The sequence below is a fragment of the Trichosurus vulpecula genome, chromosome 8 (assembly GCF_011100635.1).
Source record: "Trichosurus vulpecula isolate mTriVul1 chromosome 8, mTriVul1.pri, whole genome shotgun sequence".
In the NCBI taxonomy this organism is placed as follows: domain Eukaryota; kingdom Metazoa; phylum Chordata; class Mammalia; order Diprotodontia; family Phalangeridae; genus Trichosurus; species Trichosurus vulpecula.
In genome coordinates this window covers 16,460,909-16,487,688 of record NC_050580.1, presented here as the reverse complement: position 1 = coordinate 16,487,688, position 26,780 = coordinate 16,460,909, and the positions used below count along the sequence as shown (strand labels likewise).

The 26,780-nt window shown below is 38.5% G+C and overlaps 1 protein-coding gene across 1 annotated transcript in view; it reads left to right on the top strand.

The window, feature by feature from the left end:
• PCDH15 (protocadherin related 15) overlaps positions 1 to 26,780 on the top strand; it is a 1,035,697-nt gene that overhangs the window by 656,041 nt on the left and 352,876 nt on the right. Inside the window, exon 15 of the mRNA XM_036735025.1 lies at positions 20,974 to 21,053. Coding sequence (XP_036590920.1) covers positions 20,974 to 21,053 — 80 coding nt within the window. The remainder of the gene's footprint in view (positions 1 to 20,973; positions 21,054 to 26,780) is intronic.

Genomic DNA, 26,780 nt, shown 5'->3' with positions numbered 1-26,780 from the left:
CAAGTCCCTGCTTTCCAGCCGCCATCTTGGCTCCACCCCCAGGGCTTAATAATTGCTACTAAACTGAGTGACTACAAGGAGGAAGGCCATAGTTTACATGTCTACCTTCGGCTGCCAGAGAATAATGGTCTTTCTCTCCAGCACAAATGTTTATGCAAAAAATAGAAATTAATTATGTAATATTCTATTTCCCTGGTGCCTTTTGCCATCTGGTAGAAAGAGCATTGGATAAGGAGGCAGGAGACCAGTATTTGTGTTTTGTGTCTAGCACAGAATCATTGAGTGATGTCAGAGAAGTCACTTTGTTGTTCACCCTCTCATCCTTCTCTTCCTCACTTATCCATGGCCCTTTGTTTGAGAGCAAGAAAGAGGAAATCTTCTTTTATCAGGGTGCTTAATTGTGTCTAAGAAACTCCCAATAAAAGATATGTATCTATATATACACACATATAGACACATGTGTATATATACACACTGTACATGTGTGTGTTTGTCTGTGTATATATACATACACATCTTTTAGCAGGAGCATACAAACATCTATTTATACAGCTAGGTGGTGCAGTGGATAGAGTACTGGGTTCGGAGTCTGGGAGACCTTAGTTAAAATGTGACCTCAAACTCTAGCTGTGTGAACCTGGGGACACTTTCCTTATCTATAAAACTATCTGGAGAGGAAATGGCAAACCACTTCAGTGTCTTTGCCATGAAAACTTCAAATGGGTTCAGACTGAATACACACACATACACACACACCACACACACACACACACACACACACACACACACACACGTTTATATCTATACACATACAGATATTCATATATATAGTATATGTGTATATACACACATAGTTATATAGTTAAGTATTGGCTTCAGTACACAATGGATGGTCCATTCCTTCTAACATGTTTGACTCCCTTTTCAACCCTATGAGTCTGCATACCTGTATTAAAGTTATGCGAAAGCAGATCTGGTGCACAGGGTTATCTGGCTCCCACTTCCTCAGGATATGAATCCTTCATTTAAGTTGTGTCTTCTCTTCTCAACTTGTTTGGGCTCAGCAGTATCACTACTCCCTCATCACTCCTCAAATATCACTCATACTACTATACCAATGGTCCCACCTTAGTTGTTGTTTATTGAATTTGCACTTTTGCTGGCCCACTCCAGGCTTGGTTTCTATTGCTAGGATAATGATTTGAGGTTGCCTATGTTTTTTTCCTTACTTCAGGTGATAGTCTTGCTAATTATTCTTTGCTGATGTCACTGGCATACTTGACAGTGGTCTCTAGAGCAGTATTTTCTCTTTGATGGTTCCTGCATTCACGAATCCCATCAACTTGGTTTTTCTCTTGAAAAGACTCCCATCCTTTCAATCTGAAAATTAGCACACCATTCTTAGCCCCCAAGACCCAAGCATTATTTTTACCCTCTAGGTTCAGCTTTTCTTGAAACATTAATCCCAATAAGATGGCAGCTTTCTGAATCCTTATTTCGTTACAAGTCCTCCTTTACACTCCATAGTCTCCTGTTCATGGCTTATTTCCCTGTCCCTAGAATTAGTGGCCTTGTCTAGGAGATCATTAATATTCCTTCCAGGTCTAAAGTTTGTTCTTTGGCTCTTCTGGTCCATTTTTCTCATTTCTTTTTTCAGGTCAGAGAATTTTGGGAGAGACGGTAGTATCAAGGAACTATTATTGTTAGGCCTGAAGACAAATTCAAACTAGTGAGAAGTGATTGCAAAATTACAGGAGCTTTGCAGGCGCCGCTCGATTAGTTGGAAGCTTCCTGAGAAGCTGCCCTTCTGCCTCCAGGACTCCAACTTGGCTGCTAAGTCAGGGTTTGAGCAGCTTAGAGGTGTTCTAGAAATTCTCTACAATTAGGTCATTTTTTTTCCTTATAAAGATGAGGATGAGGTAAAATATGACCTTACAAAGTGTTTTATATACATCATTATATGTACATTATTATATATATTTCCATGTGCCCTGGAGGTAAACTTTTGTTTAGTTGCCTCTCCCAAACAGAATGTGAGCCTCCTTAAAGGAGGGACTGTCTCGCTTTGTTTGTTTTCTGTTTTTATATCCTTAGGACAATATTTGAAATATAGCAAATGTTTAATATACTCAATACTATATGCTAAATGCTTTACCAAATGATTTTTCACTCATCATTCATCAACAAGGCAACAACCATTTATTAAATGCTTGCTGTGTTCCAGGCACTGAACTAAACTCTGAGAATACAAATACGAGTTAGAAAAAAGATAATCCCTCACCTCAAGAAGCTTATAATACCAGCAGACCACAGGTAAAAGCAGGCTAGGAGAGAGGGGATATCAGGCAGGGCCTTGGTAGAAAGTCTTGATTGCAGCCGAGAGAGGAATGAGACATGGCTGGCCTGGATACCTTCCTTATATGAAGGTTCTGTGATGGTCAGAGGCCCTAGTAGTAAGAGGTACTTCCAATCTATGAATTACAGAGCTGGATTAAGCTGGTATCATAGAGGGAATCCAACATGTATCCTAGAGAGGAATCTATTCACTGGATCCTCACAATTGCCTTTGGAGTTACATGCTATTATTTTCCCTGTTTTAAAAATGAAGAAATTAAGGATGAGAGCTTAAATTATCTGCCCAGAGATCCCAATCTATGGAGTAGCTCTTATAGTTATAAAAGAGTGAGAAAAGTAGTAGTGTTGTATAATCTCAAAAAATAAAAGAATAATATTTGTTTGAATCCAAAGCAAATCCTTCAATATCACAGTAATAAAAGTGTGTGCTCCAACCACTGATGCCAAAGAAACCAAAGTTGATCATTTCTATAAAGACCTACAACAACTTTTAGGCATAAGACCAAAAAAATTACATTCATCATAGGGGATTGGAATGCTAAAGTAGGAAATCAAAAGCTATTTGGAATAACAGTCAAGTTTGACCTTTGAGTACAAAATGAAACAGAGCAGAGACTAACAGAGTTTTATCAAGATAACTCATTGGTCATTGCAAACATTTTTCTTTCAACAACCCAAAAGTCAGTTCTACACATGGACATCACCAGATGGTCAATATGAAAATCTGATTGATTATATACTTTTCAGCCCAAAGTAGAGAAGCTCTGTCTGGAACTGATTGTGGAACTGATCATGAGAATCTTACTGAAAAAATCAGATTTGTGTTGAGAAAAATAGAAAAAAATCATATTAGTTAGGTGACACCTACATAGTCTGATTTTTTCTACTTCTACGTCCCTTATGAATATGAAATAGAAGTGATGAGTCGATTTAAGGGATTAGATTCAGTAGATAGTGTCTGAAGAACTGTGGACAGAGCTTTGCAATATTGTATGGGAGGCAGTAACAAATATCATCCCAAAGAAAGAGAAGAGCAAAAAAGCAAAATGGCTGCCTGACAAGGCTTTATGAATAGCCAAGGAAAGAAGGAAATTAAAAGAAAAAGGAAAGGGAAAAATATATCCAAACAAACGCAGAATTCCAGAGAATAGCAAGAAGAGATAAGGTTTTTCTTAAACGAGCAATTCAAGGAAAATGAAGAAAACAATAAGATGGCAAAAAGAAGAGAGCCCTTCAAGAAAATTAGAGATATGAAGGTAAAGTTTCATGCAAAAATTGGCATGATAAAAGACAAATATATTAAGGATTTAGTAGAAGCAGAAGAGATTAAGAAGAGGTGGCAAGAATACACAAAATAACTATCCCAGAAAGAGCTTAAAGTAGTACATAACCATAATGGTGTGGTTACTTATCTAGAGGCAAACATCCTAGAGAATGAAGGCAAGTAGGCCTTAGGAAGAATTGCTATAAATCAGGGTAGTGGAGATCACATAATCCCAGTTGAGCTATTTAAAATCCCTACAAGATGATGCTATTAAAGTGCTGTACTCAATATGCCAGCAAATTTGGAAAACTCAACAGTGGCCACTGGATTGGAATAGATCAGATTATGTCCCAATCCTAAAGAAATGACATGCCAAGAAATGGTCAAATTACTGAACCATTGCACTCATTTCATACACCGGTAAGGTTATGCTTAAGATTCTGAAAGCTAAACTGCAACAGTATGTGAACCGAGAATAAGCAGAAGATTGGGCTGGTTTTCAAAGAGGCAGAAAAACTGGACACCAAATTCCCAATGTTTCCTGGATTTTGGAGAAAGCGGGGGACTTCCAGAAAAAAAAGACATTTACTTGTGCTTCATTGACTATATTAAAGACTTCTTTGTATTGAGCACAACAAAATATGACAAGTCCTCAAAGACATGGGAGATGGAAGTTCCAGTATTTGTCTCCTGAGGAATCTGTATGCAGACCAAGAAGCAACAGTTAGAATCAAACATGGACCAATTGATTGATTTAAGACTTGAAAAGGAGTATGACAAGGTTGTATATACTGTCACCTTATGTATTTACCTTAATATGGAGAGTATAACATGTAAAATGCCATATTAAACAAATCAAATGCCAGAATTTAGGTTGCTGGGAGAAATATCAACCATCTTAGTTAGATATGTAGATGATGCCATTTTGATGGTACAAAGTGAAGAAGAATTAAGAAACTTCTTGATTAGGGTAAAACAAGGGAGTGTAAAATCTGACATAAAGCTTAATATTAAAAAAGATCCTAAGATCATAGCAACTGGTTCCCTCACTTCCTAGCAAACAGAAGGAGAAGAAATGGAAGTAGTGTCAGATTTTATTTTCTTGGGCTCAAAGATTACTGCAGGTAGTGACAATAGTCATGAAATTAAAAGATGCTTCCTCCTTGGAAAGAAAGCTATGGCAAATCTGGACAGCATACTAAAAAGTAGAGACATCACCTCACTGACCAAGGTCTGTATAATTACAGTTATGTTTTGGTCCAGTTGCAATATATGACTATGGGAGTTAGATTATAAGGAAAGCTGAGTGCTACAGAATTGGTGCTCTCAACTTGTGGTGGCATAGAAAACTTTTGAGAGTCCAGATCGAATCAGTCAATACTTAAAGATATTAGTTCATATGATTCATTGGAAAAGTGAATACTGAAGCTGTGGTCCATGGGGTCACAGAGAGTCAGACATGACTGCATGACTAAACAACAACACACACACATATTTATGTAGATAGATAGGTAGTTAATCAGGATAAACATTTTGAAAAAGTGGCATTGAACTGAGTTCTCAAGGGAGCTAGGGAATCTATGAAGTGGAAGTGAAAATAGAGGCCATCCAGGCATAGGAAATGGTCTGGAGACTAAAGGTACAATGATTTGTAGGATCAACATCAAAGAAACAGTGTGAATGAGATTACATGAGGAAGAATGGTGTAGAATTGGCCTGGAAAATATATATTGGAACCAATTTTCTTATAAATGCCAAATATAAGAGTTATTGTCCTAGAAGCGATCAAGAATCATTGAAGGTTCATGAGCTGAGGGGTGTCACACTTGTGTTTCTAGAATATGAGTTTGGCATCTGTAAGATGGATGAATTAGAAAGGGGGTTTTCTTAATTCATGGAAAACTATTGAAAAAAAGTTATAACGGCCTGGAGGGTCATGATAAGGTCTGTCAAAATGGAGAGAAGGGGAAGGATGCAAAAGTGGCTGTAGGAATAGACATGGCAATACTGGTCAAACAATGAACTATGGATAGTGAGCTAGAAAGGAGAGTCCATGATGAGTTATAGATTTCTAGCCTGAATAATGCATCTGTAAGGCAAGTGTCATAATATCAATAGTGACCATGAATATGCCTGTATAGTTCTGTATCGCAGAATGTAAGAGACTCTCTGTATAAAAGGCAGAAGTAAAACCCTTAGTCAGAGATCAGAGGATCAAATCCCCAAACCAATAACTCCAGCAGTAATTGTATCCCAAAACCAGAAAGTCCACTTCATTATAACAGCAAGGAAATAAAAACACAATATCTCAGGAGGGAGGCAAGCCATCCCATAACCTTCCCCTCTGCTGGTGCCCTCCTGTATACACTCACTCACAAATCCTAGTTGTCTGCCAGGCACATAATAAGTTTCCTTCTGGTTTCCTTCTTTGATCTCTAAGAAGTTTGCTTGGTAAAAGAATAAGAATTATGCAGACACAGAATCTGTGATGTTATTCCCTCTGCAAAGAAAATACTATATATTCCAAAGTTATTTTGTATGTTCACACCTGTTTCTGATGTTTAGAAATTTTTAACTGAAAATTCTTCTGTTCTTTTGAAAGCTGGGTGGAATGTGAACAGGCCTCAACCTATGTAGCACATGGCCATGGGTAACCAGTTCCAGGGGCTGAGGTTTTAATAGCAAGGACTGGAATTACGTTTAGTAACTTGGCAATAAATGATTCCCACTATTGCGTTGTCCCAGAGTTTATTGCTTGCCTGGAAGCTGTTTATTACTTCACACACTGCCAGCTATTGTTGATTAAAGCTTAAATATGCAAATGCTGTAATTTTCCTGAGATTTTGATAAATAGGAACTGAGCAAAAACAACGTTACGAGGTACACTCAATAAGCGGCTAATGGGAGAAGGCTCTTGGAGGGAACCGACGGTTCTGTGGATCCTGGGAAATGCTTTTCTTTCTTTCTTTCTTTTTTTAAACTCAGGGAGTAGGAAGGTGACTCTTTTTTGAAACAACCACACAAAAGAAAAGGGGAGGGAGTTTAATGAGGGAAAGAAAGGGAAAAGAAAGATAAATTGGAAGGGGAGAAGAGTCCAAAGCTTCATAGAATCATAGGGATGAAAGAAAGCTGAGAGATAAATGATCAGTTCTAATACTCTTGTTTTACAGAATGAGGAAACTGAGACCCAGCAAAGTGCTTTTGCTCTGAGCTCATTCACTTAGTACATATCTGAGGCAACAGGTTGCTTACTCTAGATTTAGTGCTCTGACTACTTAGGTTGAGAATGTTGAATTAAGAAAAATAAGAATCGAATTCCTCACTCGCTTCCTTCTTCAGTGCCTCATCATGGCCTGAGGAGACTCTAGAAGGCCATGGCAGTGGAATGCAAGTTGAAACCACTCAGACCAAATTGTAGAGACATTTAGTATTAGCCTGGTAATATAATATTTGTCCTCTGCGGATTAGCTCAGCTAAGATCAGAGGATCTCCTTTGCCAAAAGGGCTTAATTGATGGGGTTTCTGAGGTTTCTGTCAAGAAAATTTATGCAGCCATTGAATATGTATGTCAGGGATGGGCTGAAAACTCTATCAGTGGAAAGAAGGCCTTGAAATCACAGGTGTTTTGTAAATCAGGGCAGTGTATGGTAGTGGATAGAGCACTGAACTATAAGCAAGGAAAGCCTGGGTTGAAATCCAGACTCAGATACTTGTTAGCTACATGATCCTAGCACAGTCCCTTGACTGCTCTGAGTCTCAGTGTCCTCATCTGTAAAATGGGGGGCTTGGACTAAGAGGCCCTTCCAGCTCCAAGTCTATGAACCTATATAAATATATACATATAAAAGCCTTTACTTCATGTATTCAAGTATTTATATCATTTACTCAAGTCATCTGTCCATTTTGATAAATGAAGGGCATGAAGAAAAGGGCATCCTTGTACATTTTCTTTCCTTCACAAACACACATGCTTACATGCTAATATACACACAATGCATGCATACATGCAAATGCGCACACAAACAGACCCCGTACATATACACATACAAACACATATGTACACGTATATTTATATATGCTATTTAACAAGTCAGGGTGGATAGAGTGCTAGATGAGGAGTCAGGAAGATCTGCGTTTGGGTTCATAGACTTTGAATCTACAAAGGATCTCTGAGGCCACCGATTTCGATCCTCTTTGTAAGGAGGTAACATTTGCTAAGAGTTTTTTTTTTTTTTTCCTGAGTTCCATCTAAGCAACATTCCAGAGCTAAGATCCATGATCCTGTGGGATGAGCCTTTTTTCTACCTCCAATCCAGGGCCTATTAAATGGAGATGAAAGAGCTTAAATGGTGTCAAAGTACCTAAGACCTGTCACAATAAAGGAGTGGAATCCAGGGTAAGAAGACTTAATGAGGGGATGACACCATCACCAAGGAGCTATGCTTGTATTTGCAAGTCTAATTGCCATACTAATTACTCTATTACCATTAACAAGATCCCTGCAAATTGTACATTATTATAATCCTCTAAGCACTACATTAATACCCCAATTCACCCTTATAATCTTTTTTTATTCTATCTTAATATATTCATTGGAAAACAAGGAAACAGAAATGTAAATATCTGGGTCCTTGTTTGTCCACCTTCATTGATGCTTGAGGTTCTTGTTACCATTTACCAGAGGTGAACTGTTGATTCAAAGATTTACAGTGATCAGGGCAGAGTCTGGAAGACTTTAGCCTTCTTGTTGCTGACAAGTTGTCCTGGTGAGGACAAAGAACACTCAGATTTCTGGAAGAAATGTTCCCTAATGACAGAACTACAGTTGTCCTTCCGCTCCCCCATGACATCTTCAGAGAAATGCAGTTTTCAGAGTTTACACACACACACACACACATACACACACACACACACACTCCTCACACAGCATTCTATTCATTCCACTCTGACTCTTGTTAAAGAACATCAAAAACACCAGCGTTATGGGAAGAAACGAAGGTTATCACTCTGACTCCTCAATAAGTGTTGAAGACCTCTATTCTCTTATTCCTGATAAAGTCCCCATCAGTGAATTAACAGCAACATCAACAAAGCTTACAAAAGGCTTTTGGCATGTCATCACATTTGATCTGTATACCAGTCCTGTTAGGTAGGGGCTGTTACTATCTCTACTTTCTTGATGGGGAAATTGATGCTGAGAAAGGTTAAGTGATTTGCATAGAGTAATAGAGCTGGTCAGTGTCTAAGGTCCGAAGTAGTTTCAGAATTCAGGTCTTTCTTTCTCCAAGTCCAGAACTCCATTCATTATTCCACATAGTAGCCAGGAAGCCTACTAAAGATAATCATAAAGCACTTGAATGTAAAACTGCTATTACTTCTTCCTACCCAGACTCTTTTCCTTCTTCAGTCTAAATATTCAAATCTCACTACCTGATCTCCAAGTGGCCAGAACATGAGTGCTCCTCAATAGACAGATTGCTGGCTTTTGGATCCATCCAAGCTTATTGATGTTTACATTAAAATATAATGTGGGGAATGGAAGGGAAAGGAGGAGGGAAGAAGAGTTGACAAGTATATGATGGATCATATTTAGCTGGGTCATGAACTCCCAGAGAGTGAGATGCTAATGAACTCTGTTGAATTAAGCTTATGTTTTGACCTTCTCTTTAGATATTTATATTTTTCCTTTTTTCCCTGTTGGCTGTATTATCTCTCAGGATTTTTTGAGGTTTTTTAGATGTCTTTCTTCTTGAGCTGAGAGACCCTTGCATCTATTTACAATTTACCGTCGGGACAGACCCATGGGACCTCATCTCAATCAGACACACATCTACTTCTGCATGGGCCTGAATCCCCAGACACTTCCCAATTTACCCAATGTTCCTGGCAGGTCTCACATGGGAGTGCATTTATTAAATCTGAACCTCTAAGGACTCTTCCAAAACTAGATTAACTTCCCAGGAACAATAGATGGGGACAGGGACTGTTGCAAGTGGGAAGTTAGCATTTACTGTATTGCTTTTCTTTACAATAATAGTAAATGACATTTAGAGAGTGCATTAAAGCTTGCAAAGGACTTTACATGGATTATTTCATTTAAGACTTCCAAGAGCTCTGGAGATAGTTATTATAGGTATCATTGTGTCCATTTGACACAAGAAGAAATTATGGTTGAAAGGTGACACAGTTACCTGAAGTCTGAGGCATTATCAGAATCCAAGTCTTCCCATCTCCAACATGTGACTCTCTCAGAAAAGCCTAGCAATACCTCCACCATTTTGTACTCTAAAGTTGATTTTTTTAAATCCAAGGATAAGACTTTACATTTATCCTTCCTGAATTTTGTTTCCTTGGATTCAGCCTAGTGCTCTAGCCTCTCAAGATGTTTTTGGATGCCAGCTCTGTAAAACAATGTGTTAGATCTCCCCCTGAGCTTTGGGTTAGCCACAAATTTGATAAGCATGTGATGGGTGCTTTTATCCAAGTTATTTGCTATTTCTCTGTAACTCCAGTGCCTGACAGAGTCCACTGTCCAAAGCAAGCAGAGTCAGGAGGACCTGAGTTCAAATCCAGACCTCAGACACTTGACACATATACTAGCTTTGTGACCTTGGGTAAGTCACTTAACCTCAATTGCCCTGCCAAAAACTAAAAACAAAACAAAACAATAAAAGTTTTCCCTGAACATGTGAATTGAATTCAAGCTACATTTTCCCGCAATACCTATCTCTAATTGCTCTCATTATCATTCATTTTCCATTCAAAGTCCTGTCTTGAAGCCTGTCAGTCAAAAAGGCTGACTGATTTGAGTCTTACTCTTTCTGAAGGGATGTGAGCAAATGGCAACATGTTTGGAAGAGTATGAGATCAGAGCATCATAGATTTCTAGAGGAAGGAGGCCTCATGAGAGTTCAAATCTTTCTCTTTTATTAATAATTATTTTTATTTTTAGTTTACAACAGATGGTTCTACATAATTTTGAGTTCCAGATTTTCTTCCCTCCCTCCCCACTCCCTCCCCAAGATGGCATGGAATCTCATATAACTACCATGTATAACTTCGCATTGAATTAATTTATACACTAGTCAAGTTGCGGAGAAGAATTATAACAAATGGAATGAATCATGAGAAAGAAGAAACAGAACGAAAAAAAAATAACCCAAAAACAAAAACAAAAGAGAAAAAAGAAAAAGGCGAGCATGAAGTGTGCCTCAATCTGCATTCAAACTTCATAGCATTCTCCATCGTTGAGTCTTTTGGAGTTGTGCGTGCACTTTGTGTTGCTAAGAAGAGCGAAGTCGGTCAGGGTTGGTCCTCATGGAATCCATATATCTGTGGTTGTGTACAGTGTTCTCCTGGCTCTGCTCCGCTCACTCAGCATTATGTCTTGTAGGTTTTTCCAGGTTGTTATGAAGTCCGTATCATCCCCATTTCTTATGGCACAATAGTATTCCATTACCTTCATATACCACAGCTTGTTCAGCCATTCCCCAATTGATGGGCATCCCTTTGATTTCCAATTCTTGGCTACCACAAAAAGAGCCGCTATAAATACCCTTGTATATATGGGTCCTTTTCCCACTTATGTGATTTCTTTAGGATACAACCCTAGAAGTGGTATTGCTGGGTCAAAGATATGAACATTCCTGTGGCCCTTTGAGCGTAATTCCAAATTACTCTCCAAAATGGCTGGATAAGCTCACAACTCCACCAGCAATGTAACAATGTTCCAATTTTCCCACATCCTCTCCAGCATTTATCATTTTCCTGTTTTGTTATTTTAGCCAATCTGACCAGAGAGATGTGTTATCTAAGAGTTGTTTTGATTTGCATTTCTCTAATCAGTAGTGATTTAGAGCATTTTTTAATATGCCTATAGAGAGCTTTAATTTCTTCCTCTGAAAACTGCCTGTTCATATCCTTTGACCATTTCTCAATTGGGGAATGACTTGTATTCTGATAAATTTTGCTCAGTTCCCTGTATATTTTAGAAATGAGGCCTTTATCAGAGACACTAGTTGTAAAGATTTTCTCCCAATTTTCTGCTTCCCTCCTAATTTTTGTTGCATTGGCTTTTTTTGTACAAAAACATTTCAATTTCACATAATCAACATTATCCATTTTGCATTTTGTAATGCTCTGTATCTCTTGTTGGGTCATGACTTCTTTTCTTTTCCATAAATCTGATAAGTAAACTATTCCTTGCTCTCCCAAATTCCTTATAGTATCAGCCTTTACTCCTAAATCATGAACCCATTTTGACTTTATTTTGGTATATGGTGTAAGCTATTGGTCTATGCCCAGTTTCTGCCCTACCATTTTCCAACTTTCCCAACAGTTTTTGTGAAATAGTCAATTATTAGTCCAGAAGCTGGCCTCTTTGGGTTTATCAAAGAGTAGATTGCTATAGTTGTTGACTTCTCCATCTTGTATTCCTATCCTATTCCACTGATCCACACTTCTGTTTCTTAGCCAGTACCAGGTAGTTTTGATGATTGCTGCTCTGTAGTACAGTTTAATATCTGGTATGGCTAGGTCACCTTCTCTAGCATTTCTTTTCATTAATAGATATAGATATTCTAGACCTCTTGTTTTTCCAGATGAATTTTGTTATAATTTTGTCCAGGTCAGTGAAATAATTTTTTGGTAGTTCGATTGATATGGCACTGAATAGATAGATTAATTTAGATTAAATTGACATTTTTATTATATTAGCTCGGCCTAACCATGAGTAACTGATATTTTTCCATTTCTTCAGACCTGCCTTTATTCGCGTGAAAAGTGTTTCATAGTTATGTTCATATAGGCTCTGGGTTTGTCTTGGCAAATAGACTCCAAAATATTTTATAGTGTCTACAGTAACTTTGAAACAGAGAAAGAAAATTATAGACCAATTTCCTTAATGAATATTGATGCAAAAATTTTAAATAAAATAGTAGCAAAAAGATTGCCGCAACTCATCAGGAGAATAATACACTATGACCAGGTAGGATTTATTCCAGGAATGCAAGGCTGGTTCAATATTAGGAAAACTATTAGTATAATTGACCATATCAACAACAAAACTAGCAAAAACCATATGATCATCTCAATAGATGCAGAAAAAGCCTTTGACAAAATACAACACCCATTCCTATTAAAAACACTAGAAAGCATAGGAATAAATGGAACCTTCCTTAAAATTATAAATAGCATCTACCTAAAACCATCAACAAGCATTATTTGTAATGGGGATAAGCTAGATGCATTCCCAATAAGATCAGGGGTGAAACAAGGATGTCCATTATCACCCCTATTATTCAATTTGGTACTAGAAACGTTAGCTGTAGCAATAAGAGAAGAAAAAGAAATTGAAGGAATTAGAATAGGAAAAGAAGAAACTAAATTATCACTTTTTGCAGATGATATGATGATTTCTTTGGAGAATCCTAGAGAATCAAGTAAAAAACTACTTGAAGTAATAAACAACCAACTTTAGCAAAGTTGCAGGATATAAAATAAACCCACATAAATCCTCAGCATTCGTATACATTACTGACAAAGCCCAACAGCAAGAGATTGAAAGATAAATTCCATTCAGAGTTCAAATCTTTCTAAAGATTAGCAGAAAGGAGTCAGAAAAGTTATGTGACTTTCCCAAAGTCACAGAGATAGTAGATGGCAGAACCAAGTTTTGAACCTAAGTCCTCTGACTTTAGGACATCAAGCACATATTGGAGTCAGAAAATGTAAGTAAATTATTGAAAGGATAGAACCAGCGGCAATGGAAGAAATTTTCAAAGAAGCCAATTTGAGGTTGGCACCCACTGCTAACATTTAGAGCCAGGCAAAAGTCAAATGAGCTGCCTGGGACTGTGGTGGGTTGCCTCTCACTAGAGATCCTTAAGTCAAAGGTAAATGACACTGTGTTTGGAATGTCATGGCAGGGATTCATTTTCCGGTCTAGTTTGGACTAAATGATCCCTGGTATGTCACTACAACTCTGAACTTCTGTGATTCATTAGGTGTCTTTTCCAAACTCCACCAGTAATCTCAGACCTTTCATGCTCAGCTCATATTCCCCCCCACCCCCTTCAGCAGGAAGTCTTTCCCAGCCATCTTCTCCATCCCCTTTCTAGTTGCTAGTGTCTTCTTCTCTACGTCTTTGTTGCATGGATCCCATATGTACCTAGCCATTTAATGTTATCAAGTTGTATCTCCCAGTAGAATATGTGTTCCTTAAAGGCTGGGATTGTTTTGGCTTTTCTTTGTATTAGCAGAACTTAGCAAAGTGCCTGGTACATGGAACATGCTTAATAAATGCTATTTGTCTAAATGACTGACAGATCAACATCTGAAAATATGTCAAGTTCACATAGACATTTCTTATAATATGGAGCAACAAACAGAGAGATCCAGAGAAACAGAGAAAAGAGACAGTGATAGAGTAAGGAACAGACAGGCAGAGACACAGGATATGTGTGTGTGTGTGTGTGTGTGTGTGTGTGTGTGTGTGAAAGAGAGAGAGAGAGAGAGAGTGAGAGAGAGAGAGAGAGAGAGAGAGAGAGAGAGAGAGAGAGAGAAGGAGGAGGAGGAGGAAAACGAGAGGGTGAAGGAGGGGGAAAGCTGTAGAATTTGAATCCCTTGTTCTGAAGCATTTTAATTGCCTTTCCTGCCTTCTCTCTGAAGGCTAGAGTCAAACTGATTAAAATGCAACTTCAAAGTTGATTATTTCCTAGGTAACTTGGGGATATTTAGAGGGATTAATTGCAATGAACATTGAATATAAATTTTGTATTTATTTGTTCTTAGAAGCAACATTTTATAAACATTCAATAGTAAATCAATAGAACTTCAGTCACTACTCCAACGTTCATCTAATAGGTGCCTACTGTGTGCAGGGAACCCTTTTCTAGGCCCTCCTGTGAGCCCTTCAATCTCTGGTTCTGCAAACCTCCCAGGGACGATGTTGGAGTTGGTTTTACCTGTACTGCTTTGTGGAGAGAATGCTCACCCTAGAGTCAGGAAGACTCTTCTTCCTGAGTTCAAATCCAGTAGCAGATACTTACTAGCTGTATGACCCTGGACGAATCACTTAACTCTATTTGCCTCACTTTTCTCATCTGTAAAATGAGATGGAAAAGCAAATAGGAAACCACTCCAGTATCTGTGCTGAGGAAACCCCAAATGGGGTCACGAAGAGTTGGACATGACTGAAATTACTGAATAATAAAAGTATCACTATCTCATTTTGGGTTGTGTTTATAAAAGGTCCAGATACCAAGATTTCTGATATTTTCTCTCTTGAAATTTGGATTAGGATAAAAGTTGACCCTTTGGACCAGAGGCAGTGGGTGCATCCTGCCATAAAATCCTAGTGTTTCCCCTAAGTTCCATCCGAAGCCTTTCTAATGCTCCATTTTCAGTCTCTGCACTGAGAAAGCACCCCTCTCCTTCTCCGAGATATAGACTAGCAGTCTAAGAACGCGACAGAGGGAACACAAATTCAAGAAAAGTCTTAGGCTGCATTTCCAGCAGATATCAACTTCTTTCCCTGCCTTTCTGTGCTTGGCTTAGACAAGCATTAATGAAGGAGAGGAAATGGATGGATGGTGATGACTCTACTTAGCTAAAATACAATGGGGATTTTTAAAGAAAACACAGAAGGCTGCCCTGGACTATATTTTCATTCAAGTGGATAAAACTTAGGTACTCTCTCCCTAAACTTCCCCCACGCCATTAAAATTATACCTCTCACTCATATGTGATACTTCTGTTGTCTTCCTATTCCAGTAGACTCTGTAGATGTGTGTGTGTGTGTGTGTGTGTGTGTGTGTGTGTGTGTGTGTATTTTCAGAAAATCATAAGATTTAGAGAAGGAAGAAGTTAGGTTTCCTGTTCCTGGAGTCATAGACTCCCAAAGCCTGAAATGATCTCAGAGGACATAGATGTCCAACCTATTAAAGGTTCTTTCCAGTTTCTCTCTTCTCTCTCTCTCTCGGTAAGGCAATTGGGGTAAAGTGACTTGCCCAAGGTCACACACACACAGCTAGTAAGTATCAAATGTCTGGCCAGATTTGAACTCAGGTTCTCCTGACTTGAGGGACAGTGTTCTATTCACTGTGCCACATAGCTGCCCCAAGTTTCTCATTTTTATAAAGGAATAATAGGAAATGTAATATAATGAAGCTAGTGACCAAAGGTCATACAATCAGTCAATTAATCAATCATTTAAGTAAGCATTTATTAAGCACCTATTCTGTTTCAGGCACTGTGCTAAGTTCTGAGGACACAAAAGAAGCAAAAGTCATTTCTTCCCCTCAAAGAATGTACATTGTACTAGAGAGACAAAACACACACACACACACACACACACACACATATATATACACAAAGTAAGCTATATATAGGATTAATAGGAAAATATTAATAGAGGGAAGATGCTTAATTAAGGAAGGCAAGGTTCCAAGGTTGGTTCTCTGGCTCAAAATGTAATTTCCTTGAGGGCAAAGATTTTTTCATTTTTGATTATGTATCCCTTGTTATTGTTGAGTCATTTTCGGTTTGACAGACTCTTCATGACCCCATTTGGGGTTTTCTTGGCAAATATATGCGAATGCTTTGCTATTTCTTTCTCTATCTCATTTTGTAGATGAGGAAACTGAGGCAAATTGGGTTAAGTGACTTGTTCATAGTCACACAGTAAGTGTCTGAAGCCAGTTTTGAACTCACAAAGATGAATCTTTCTGACTCATGGACCAGCACTCTATCTACTGTACAACCTAGCCATCCCTAGCCCCTGGCATACAGTATGCCCATGATAAATGCTTCTCCATTGATTGATTTTCCAGAACTATAACTAGATGTTATAGATCCCAGGGCAAGAATCACAAAGATCTGGGATCTCAGGACCATTTGCTACTGTGGGACAGAGACCTTAGGATACCATGAGTTCCCTGCTGTGAGACTATTATGATAATAGGGACCAGAGTGAATCTGGGAAGGGGGCAGCCTGGATTGTGGGCAGGAATAGATAGGAAGCACAACATCTGGTAGCCTCCTAGTTTAAGTAATTATTGTCATTAATCACAAGTTCAGAAGTCCCTGGTCACTGAAGGAGTGCAAGTATTATTAATGTTATCTAAATATCAGCAGGTAGCGTCAAGATCCAAGTGGTCCTGCCTTTGTTACGGCTCCAACTAGCTCTACTATGATCAAGTCACTTAACCTTTCTGAGACTCAGTTTCTTCACCTGTAAAATGAAGGATTTGTGCTAGATGGCCCTGAAGGTCACTGGGCTTGGAGTCAAGCAGACCAGAGCAAAAATGTTATCTGATACATTTATGAGCTGTGCAAACTTGGATAACTTAATTGTTTTCTCAGCGCCTTGGATTTCTCATCAACAAAAATGAGGGGTTGGATTCAATGACTTCATGTTTTCCTCCTAGCTCGTAATCTAAATCCTATCATCTGATGATATGCTGCCTCTCCCTGGATCAATTTCCAACTTTGCATTTTACCAACTGGATCAGGATAAATATGTAGTCAGATAATCAGATTTTTTACATAAGGGAATGAATCATAGCTGCATAGTACCCTTTTAAGCTCTTCAAAAGGGACTATGTCTCCAGTAAGATTAAAAATCTTGAAAATCCAGAAACAACTTGGTTGGAAATGTGGGAATTTAGTGGCTTGTGGATCCTGTTATTTCTAATATTATTTATTTCAATATTGTCACAAGGGGCAGGAAGTCCCAACAGTATCCCAAGATTCTAAAAAAAAATAATTACCCAAAACCTTTGAGACTCTTCTAGATACTGTAGCAACAAGCTTGCTAGCAGCTACTGTGGCTGTGTAAAACCAACAACAACCAGAACATAGAAGGCCACTAACACAGGTTCTTTGATCTGTTTTACTAAGAAAAGTAACTTTAAGGGGTTAACAATCTCAGTTTAATCAAACATACATATATCATTTACTTAGTTCAGGGGAAAAGATCAGCCCCATGAACTTCAAGGCAAATAGGAACAGAAATTACAAACATCAACATACAGACCTTGTCCAATTCAAATCACAATTCGTAGTTACCAAAGAAGCATCAACATCTTATCGGTCAGGGTTTCAAAGCTGGGGGGCAGTTACAGCTTGTCCAGAGTATCAACACTCCTTCCATGAGTGTGCTCCAAAAGTCAAACACCAAGCTCCTCTCAATTATATCCTGTTCGGAGACTTAGGGCTCTGACCTCACCCAGGCTGGGTGTGTGAAAGTTCCTTATCCCCAGTATCACATCATATACAAGTCAATGATTCCTGATTGTCCTAATGGTGAGAAATAGCTGAGAAATATTCCAAGACAAAGACAGGAAAAAGGTTTCCCACCCATTGAAACAAAAGGGAGACTTGAAAGTCTTAGCATCCCCAAAGGGATGAACAGGCAAAAGTCTGATTGCCTTAACAGATACTTCTTTACTTTCTTTGGTAAACTGATTGTTTCTGGCTTCCAAGGAATTGTAGCTTGAGTGATTCACATGCTCAGGGACCATTTTATAGACCATGGCAGAGACTCCAAAAGACTTAAAACTTTAAAAATGGATTTCTATTTGATATCACTATGATACCATTGAGGTATCATCCATATTCATTATTCACTCTTGTCTCATGACTAACCTGTCTGTTTTCTTTTTACTTATACATGTCCTTAATGCCATCTTTTACACCACCTTTAATACGTATAATTTTAAGAAATCAAATGTATTGAATTCAGTAATGCCTAGGCTTGGGTGTGGAATCGGTGACCTTGAGGCCACAAGTGGCCCCCTCAGTCCTCAACTGACTGAATTTAAACTTCCTCAGACAAATCCCTTTAATAGAAGAATTTGCTCTATAAAATTTGGACTCAGTCAAAAGGTTGCCCCCAAAGACCACATGTATCCTCGAGGCCACAGGTTCTACCCCCCGCCCCAACTTTTCTGGATTTCAGTAATTAATTTGCTCCTTTTGTAGAGCAGGGCAGCTTTAGTAAAGCCATGTATCTCCCTGTAATCAGTAACAATGCATCATAAATTATCAAGAGTGACCATATTTAAAAGAATAGAGTGACTTAAGAAGTACTAATCGCCTTCATTGCTCCAATTTTAAAAAAAAATGAATCAAGTGAAAATCAGATAAGAAAATAAAGCTATCCCAAACTCATCTCTTTTGGGGGGAGTGAGGATGGGGGAATTATTACCATATAACCTTTGGGAAGAAAGGAAGGAAGGAAGGAAGGAAGGAAAGAAGGAAAGAAGGAAGGAAGGAAAGAGGGAAGGAAGGAGGGAAGGAAGGAAGGAAGAAAGGAAGGAAGGAGGGAGGGAGGGAAGGAAGAAAGGAAGGAAAGAAGAAAGGAAGAAAGGAAGGCAGGAAGGAAGGAAGGAAAGAAGGAAGGAAGGAAGAAAAACAGAAGAAAGGAAGGAAGGAAGAAAGAGAGCGAGAGAGAAGGAAGAGGAAAAGATAAAATGAATCCATTTAGAATCATTTACAGTAGATAATATAGATAATAGAAGGCTTAAATTTGTCACAACATGCATCAACTGGAAGGGTACAGAGAAGCCAGAATGGAGCCACCAATCCAGGCAAAGTTTTTGTTCTCAGAGGGAGCAATGATTATGATTTTCATTGTGTTAAGGGCTAGGGCTATAAACTGTATCTGAATCCTGCCAGCAATGCCTGCCTAGGCAGACAATACTTTATTGGCATGCTTTTCCTTAAGGATGTCAGTCAACATCATACATTCTGATTGAGTTGAAGGTAGTTTCATGAATATCACGATATTCCTTCTATGTATAAGAAAAATGGTTGGAAGAGTGCTCTGGGGCATCTTAACCACTTATTTCTATCGGTGATGGCCTGACAACGTGGGATTTCATTGCTCCTTTCCAGAGAAGAGCTGGGTGCAGTAGTGTGTATTTCCTCCTTGAAATCTGGGAAACCTAACAAAACTTCTTCATGTTATTCCTAATTTCCCTCTCACCTGGTAGTAAGGCTGTACCCTTTCTGCATCAGAATCTTCAAGAGGTAGTCAGTCTCTTTGGTCACAGTCAGCTAGAATCATAGAGAGGATGACATTAGGAAGGGCAGAGCCTCAATAGGTGGGCACAGTGTGTGTCACAACAGTACCATAGTCCATCACAATACTATTTGTTCTACCAGAGGTATGTGACGACAGTACATGCTGGATGGTCACATATAGGACTGGAGTATTGAAGATCTCAAATATAATCCATAATTTTTTTTTTTCTCTGTTGGCCTTGGGACTAAGGGAGTTTCTATTTGAAGCCATTCTTCACATCATCCAGCTTGGTGACAATGACACATTCAAAAGGGTACTTCAGGGTCAGCATATTTTTTTTTTGTTTTTGTTTTTAGTTTGTTTGTTTTTTTGCTCTGGGCCTCGTTCCCTACCTAGTGATCCTTGTCTACCATCACACCCTGCCATCTGGAGCACCCAGCAATGGAGGAGAAGATGGTCCAATAGGAATTGTCTCCTACAAGGCCTGTTTTGTATATTAGTCTTTGTCAACTTTGAAGGCAGAAACATCATAATCCATAATGAACACTGAAGTGGTAAGTTTAAACCCTTAAGACAGAGAGGATGTGGTGCAGCACCTGCAGGGGAAGGGAGCATTGAGCGCATTCTAGATGGAGGAGAACAAAACTACATATTATACTCATTTTAAAGAAGAGAAAAGGAAGGTCCAGAGAGGTCCTATAGCTAGTAAATAGTTGTTGTTCAGTAATTTTAGTAGTGTTTAACTCTTCATGACACCATTTGGGGTTTTGTTAGCAAAGATACTCGAGTGGTTTGCCATTTCCTTCTCTATCTCATTTTACATATGGGAAAACTGAGGCAAGCAGGGTTAAATGACTTGTCCACAGTCATATAGCTACTTAAGTGTCTGAGAGCAGATTTAGGCTGAGATCTTCTTGACTCCAGGCCCAGTGTTCTATCCACCGTACCATCTAACTGCCCTTATAAATACTAATCGTAACTAAAATCCCGGCACTCACCCATCATTGACTGTAGTCCACTACACTGTCAGGGTCTGGTTAATGTATGTGGTCATTATTTAGAGTTCTTCTCAAGTATATTTCCATTTTCAGAGGAGATCATTGATATTTAAAGAGATTAAATGACTCACTTGAGGCCACGCTATCCTGGCAGCAGAGCTGGAATCAGGAATGAAAGACCCATCCTGCAGCTCTTTAATCTAAGACTTCAATACCTGGCTGCATCTTTCTGTTCCTCCTAAGCTCTCGTATTCCTCTTGTCTTCTCCCATGTGCAGCACATGCCTTCTATCGATAACCTGAGCTTTTCATTATATTTTCTTCCCAAAGGCAACCGATCGAGAGCATGATCCAATAACATATGCAATCGAGAATGGAGATCCTCAGCGAGTTTTCAACCTTTCAGAAACGTAAGTGAAACTGCTTCTTGAATTGGATTTTGGGTTTTAACTTTGAACATTTACAAGGTAGAAAATAACTGAGCTAGAGAGGAGGCTCCTAATCAGAGGCCGTCAGCTGTTTGTAGCTTTTCCCCCTTACCCTGTAATGAGAGCTTGGAGAATGGTATTGAGCTCAGCAATCCTACACGGGGGACTATTTATTTATTTTAAACATTTTATTAGGTAAAACTCACTGAGGTGGAAACATTCCATTTGCAGCCATGACCTGGGATTAATTACATCCCTTTAAAGTTGTCAGCTATTCATAACAACAAGGGCATTTCAGCTGAGAATAGAATGGCCTTAAAAAGGTTTCATTAAAAAGTGAATTCGGTTAACCAAAATTTATTATACATATATTTAAGGTTTCACTATTCACAAGTTGGTTTTCTATTAGCCTGATTTTCATTAGCCTTGGTAGCTTTTTAACTGTGTGATTGAAGGTGGGAAAACAGTTATATGAAAAGCAGGAAGGCTGAGTGTATGGAGGGTCAGCCTTGGAGTAAGGGAGACCTAAGTTCTGATTTACTGGCTGTTTTACCCTGGGCAAGTCATCTACATTCTCAATGGACCTAGTGACTTTTTAAGACTATGAATGACAGAGGAGCTGCCAAACTATATTTTTTGCTCACTGGGAATCTTGCATAAGAAAATCATTCACACATGCCTCTTATATGTTGGGATATATGATTGTGTGCATACACATCTATATACATATATGTACATACACACACATATATACATACTTGTATTTGTGTATGTTTACATATACATACATACCTCTGTGCACACGTACATATCTGTAATATATTGTGCATTTCTGCATTGCATGTAATTAGAAATGATATAGTCCAACACTTTAATTTTACGTATAAAGAAACTGAGACCAAAAGTAGTGAAGTGATTTGAGAAGTAAATAACAGAACTTATATTCAAATCAATTCCTCTGACATCAATTTTGATGTCTCTGTGTGGGAACAGTCTAAACAATATGTAAATGTGTGATATATTGTCATCATCACCACCACAGGGCAGTTGGGGGTACAGTAGAGTGTTAGGCTTAGTATCAATAAGACCTGAGTTCAAATCTGGTCTCAGGCACTTTCCAGTGTGTGACCTTGAGCAAGTAACTTAACTTTTGTCTCTCTCAGTTTCCTCAACTATAAAATGGGGAGAATACTATAATATAATAATAATGTATTGGGGCAGCTAGGTGATGCAATGCAAAGAGTGCCAACCCTGAAGCCAGGAAGACTCATCATGAGTTCAAATCTGACCTCAGACTCTTACTAGCTATGTGACCCTGGGCAAGTCACTTAGCTTCTGTCTTTCTCACTTTCTTCAACTCTAAAATTGGAATAATACTATAATATAATGAAAGTGAAATGCAGCTAGGTGACATAGTGTAGAGTACTGACCCCGAAATCAGGACGACTCATCTTCATGAGTTTAAACCTGGCTTCAGATACTTATTAGTTGTCTGAACCTGTGTAAGTAGCTTAACCCTTTTTGCCTCAGTTTCCTTATCTGTAAAATTATCTGAAGAAGGACATGGCAATCCACTTCAGTATCTTTGCCAAGAAAACTCCAAATGGGTCACAAAAAGTCAGACGTTACTGAGATGACTAAATAACAAATACATTCTAGAGATGCTGTGAGGGTCAAATGAGGTAATATTTGTAAAACAGTAGGTACAGACCAGACACATGGCAGGGGCTTAATAAATGCTTATTACCTCCTCCCCACCCACTGCAGCAAGGCATTCTTATGACATTGAAAAGGTTGCAAAGCAGTTTGTGTATATAATCTCATTTGAGTCACAAACCATCCTGTAAAGTAAGTTCTACAGTTATTTCCATTTTATAGAGGAAGAAACTGAAGGTCATAGTGGTGAAATGCCCATGGTCACACATCTAATACATGCTTCAGGTGAGATCTGAATTAAAGACTGGGACTACAAGTCCAGTGCTCTGTCTGCTATCACACATTGTAATAGAAGTCCACCTACTATGCATCTGTGTGCCATCTAACTCAAGGCCGCTGAGGCTCCTTGAGGATCTGGGCCATAAGGGCTATTTCTCTAAATTACATATAAGACACAAGATGCCTAAACTTTTGGAGGATCCCTCTCCGCAGATCTCTAGTGTTGGGTCTGTTGGGTTGAACACCAGATTGTCCCCAAACAGTTGGAGAGATGCTTTTTCACAAGAATTCAGCAATGGTATCTATTAACTTTTTTTATTAAATTATTAAATTTATTGATATATAAAGTCATGTTTTACATGGAATTAAATATAATTGGGGAGAAGTCAGTTATAAAACCAAGAATATAAGTCTCATGATTAAGTAAAGTCTAGTAAATATCACAACCATCAATCTTAAAGGCATCTAATCATAGAACTCTATATTAAATCCCCAAATATGTTCGGCAATTAGGTCTCTCACATTCTTTCCCTACGCCTCAGCAGTATATAGAAGACCTCAAATATCATTGAACATTTAGGTTATATCTAAAAAGCAATTTCCTCATAAACATGGTGGTCAAATATTTAAATGATTGATTAAAAAAGGCTAGGGGACTACTTTGTCTGGTGGGGTCTAAAATGAACATTGCATACCCATTTAGATTTTGGTGAGGTGCTGCCTGAGGGCAGAGTGATAAACTTGGTGACTTCCCAAAGTCCTTTTTCTGCTTAGATAGAAATGTTTTCTCACCGTTTATCTTCACTGGCAGTTTCGTTTCCTTCCACTGATGGGTAATTCATTTTGTGTAGTTTATTTTGTAAGTTCATAAGCACTTCATTCTGTCTTCCTTCCTTAAAATATGGTTGAGCACCTGAAAGCTTCAGAGGGTGATAAATACTCTATCCTGAAAATGTATTCATTTTATACTTTTTGATTTATATGATCTTAAAAGAGGTAATCCAGGTGAAGTTCTAAATGACCTTTAGTGAGATGAGAACAATGATTTGACAGGCCTTGTGGTACCTGAAAAAAATACCCAGTAGAGAAGTAAGTGTGTGTGTGTGTTTGTGTGTGTGTGTGTTACTGTGATCTAAGCTGGAAAGGTTTCAAGTAAAGGCCAATTGATGGAAAAGTATCTTTGTCACCTGACAATTAAATCTCATGGATCCTGTCACCAAGTTGACCAAAAAGTAATGAATTTGCCAACCATGGAAAATCATAATAACATCTGCTAGGTTTTTTCACCATCAGAACTCACAAGCCCTCTAGGTCTGTGAGTGTCAACTCTCATCAATGAAATCTTAGAACTTGGGAATATTGAATATCTATCACTGTAAGACACACACACAAACACACACACACACACACACATCTATTGCTTAGTCTCCAACTTCCTTGCCACTTAAGGAAATTAAGTGACACAATTACACATTTGGAGGACTAATAGTTGAATGAATATTGGTAGATGGTCTCAACCTTCACCTCCCCACTTCACCCTTTTGTGCCACTTGGTTAATATTACTGCAGAAGGAGAAATGGATCATATGGAAGTATAATGACCTTGCATAGGAAGAAAGATCTGGATAGACATAGGAAATATGGTCATTCCCCAGATGGGTTCTTAAATTATCAAGCTAGTTTAGAGCTAGGGTAATATGAGAGGTTAGAAAAAAAGTATGGCTTTCCAGTAAAATCTCTGCAGTGGAACCTCTTTCAGGCAGGGGAATGAGGGAAGGAAAGTCCTCTTCTTCAGCTTTGGTCATACCTTCTCTCCCCTACATTCCCCATATAATCTTTTGCTGCAAGATGACCTTGAGAACTTTGAAATTTTGAAGGACTTTAGACTTCACATGTTTCCATTTACGTCCTTGTACCATCATCAAATCAGTGTCTATATTGGAAGCAAGGAAAAAAGTGGCCAACTACTCATAGCTTTAATGAGCAAGGAAGTGACATTGTGCCTCAGGGAAACACCTGGTTTATACTGCAAAAGGGATAATTTTGGGATCATCTTTCTGTGTGTTACCTTTTCACCTTATGTATTCTCTTATGGTAAGCCCACTTTTCCTAGATTCTTCATGTCCTGATAGGAGGGTATGTCATAGACTTTTGGGGAGAAGTTTTGTACCCACTATTCTTATAGTATTATTTTACTAAATATGTTTTTAGGAATGGGCCTGATGTTGATGCTGCTGGTACAGGTGTGATGCTGGGACAAAATGAGCACTTATTAATGCAGGTTTACTTAGCCATAATATGGCAAAAATAATTACTCAGTGATATAGTAGGATTTAGTTTTAGTAAACACATAGTCCCCTCTACTACATACACACACACACACACACACACACAAAATACATATGTGTGTATGTGTATATATTCATATGTATATGTGTTAATGTGTGTATATATTTCTGTGTGTGTGTATGTCTGGCCTTGAAGGCAGGTTGCAGTAATTCATATAGTCTTGGGGCATCCAAAAAATGTAAAGGTCATCAGTCTCATACAGATGGGTCTTTTGTTTCCTTGGGTGACCAGGAAATGACATCAATACAGACTGCCTACCAGGGAGCTGTGAGTGGAGACACTATTTGGACCTTGTTCCATCCCTGAGACAATCAAGCCTCAGATTCACCAATGTTTTAGGGAAAATCTACACTTGCTCGAACTGCAAAGAGATGTTGGTCCTATCATATACTTATCTCTTTCTAAAAAAAATTAGGCTGGGACTTAAAGTGATTCTCAAGTGATAATTTTGGGAGGAAGCATACCAGTGTGGGCTCGAAGGGGCATTTGAAGATCACCTGACTCAGGGGTGGGGAACCTTCCTTCTCAAGGCTGGAGTCAGTCACAGGGCCACACCTGAGGACCTAGAGGGCCCCATGTAGCCTTGAGGCCTCAAGTTCCCCATCCTGACCTGACTCCTCAAAGGCATTTCTAAAAGTCTGAGGGGGGAATTTAGCCTTGGTCTGGAACCTGAGACTATTTTACCAGAGTAGGAGTTGGGATTAAGAAGCTCAGCATTTATATCTTTTACCTGTGATTAAAATCAACAAAAGGGGATTGTATTTTTTCTCAACCCTCAGTTGAACTTACCTACAATTTGACTGCCTTAAGCAGGGGTGGGGAACCTGTGACCTTGGGGCTGCATGTGACTTTCTGAGGCCTTTTGCTGGAATCCAAATTTTACAGAAGCCACATGTGGCCTCAAGGCTGCAGTTTTCCTACCCCGTAAGGATCGATGAGAAAATATTCATTCAACATAAGAATGAAAATAAATAGGATAAACAATATTAATAATATAAATATAAAAATTATATGACTACATTTACAGGGGATACATAGAGAAATAGGGCTTACTTAACAGAAATCTCATATACAGAAAACTTTTATTGAAAATATCTGCTGTGGTGAGAGCTTTTTTCCATATACAGCAAGGCAACACTTTATTTCCTCTTTCCAGGAGATATTTATTTATTTTTTCCTCATTATTATTTTGAACTGGTTTAAAGTTGCCTTTTTTTTTTTTAATGAAAGAAAAGCACCAGTTGAATTATAGAGAATTGGGTCATACCACTTGAAGGAAAGGAGACTCTCTTGAGCAACAAGTAATGAAAAATCTGTGCCTTTCTCTTTGAAAGGAAGACAGTAACAAGTAGGAAACACTTGACATTTATCCTAGTAAAATTCACTCTCATGGATGATCAAAGAGGGGTTTAGATGATTTGCCAT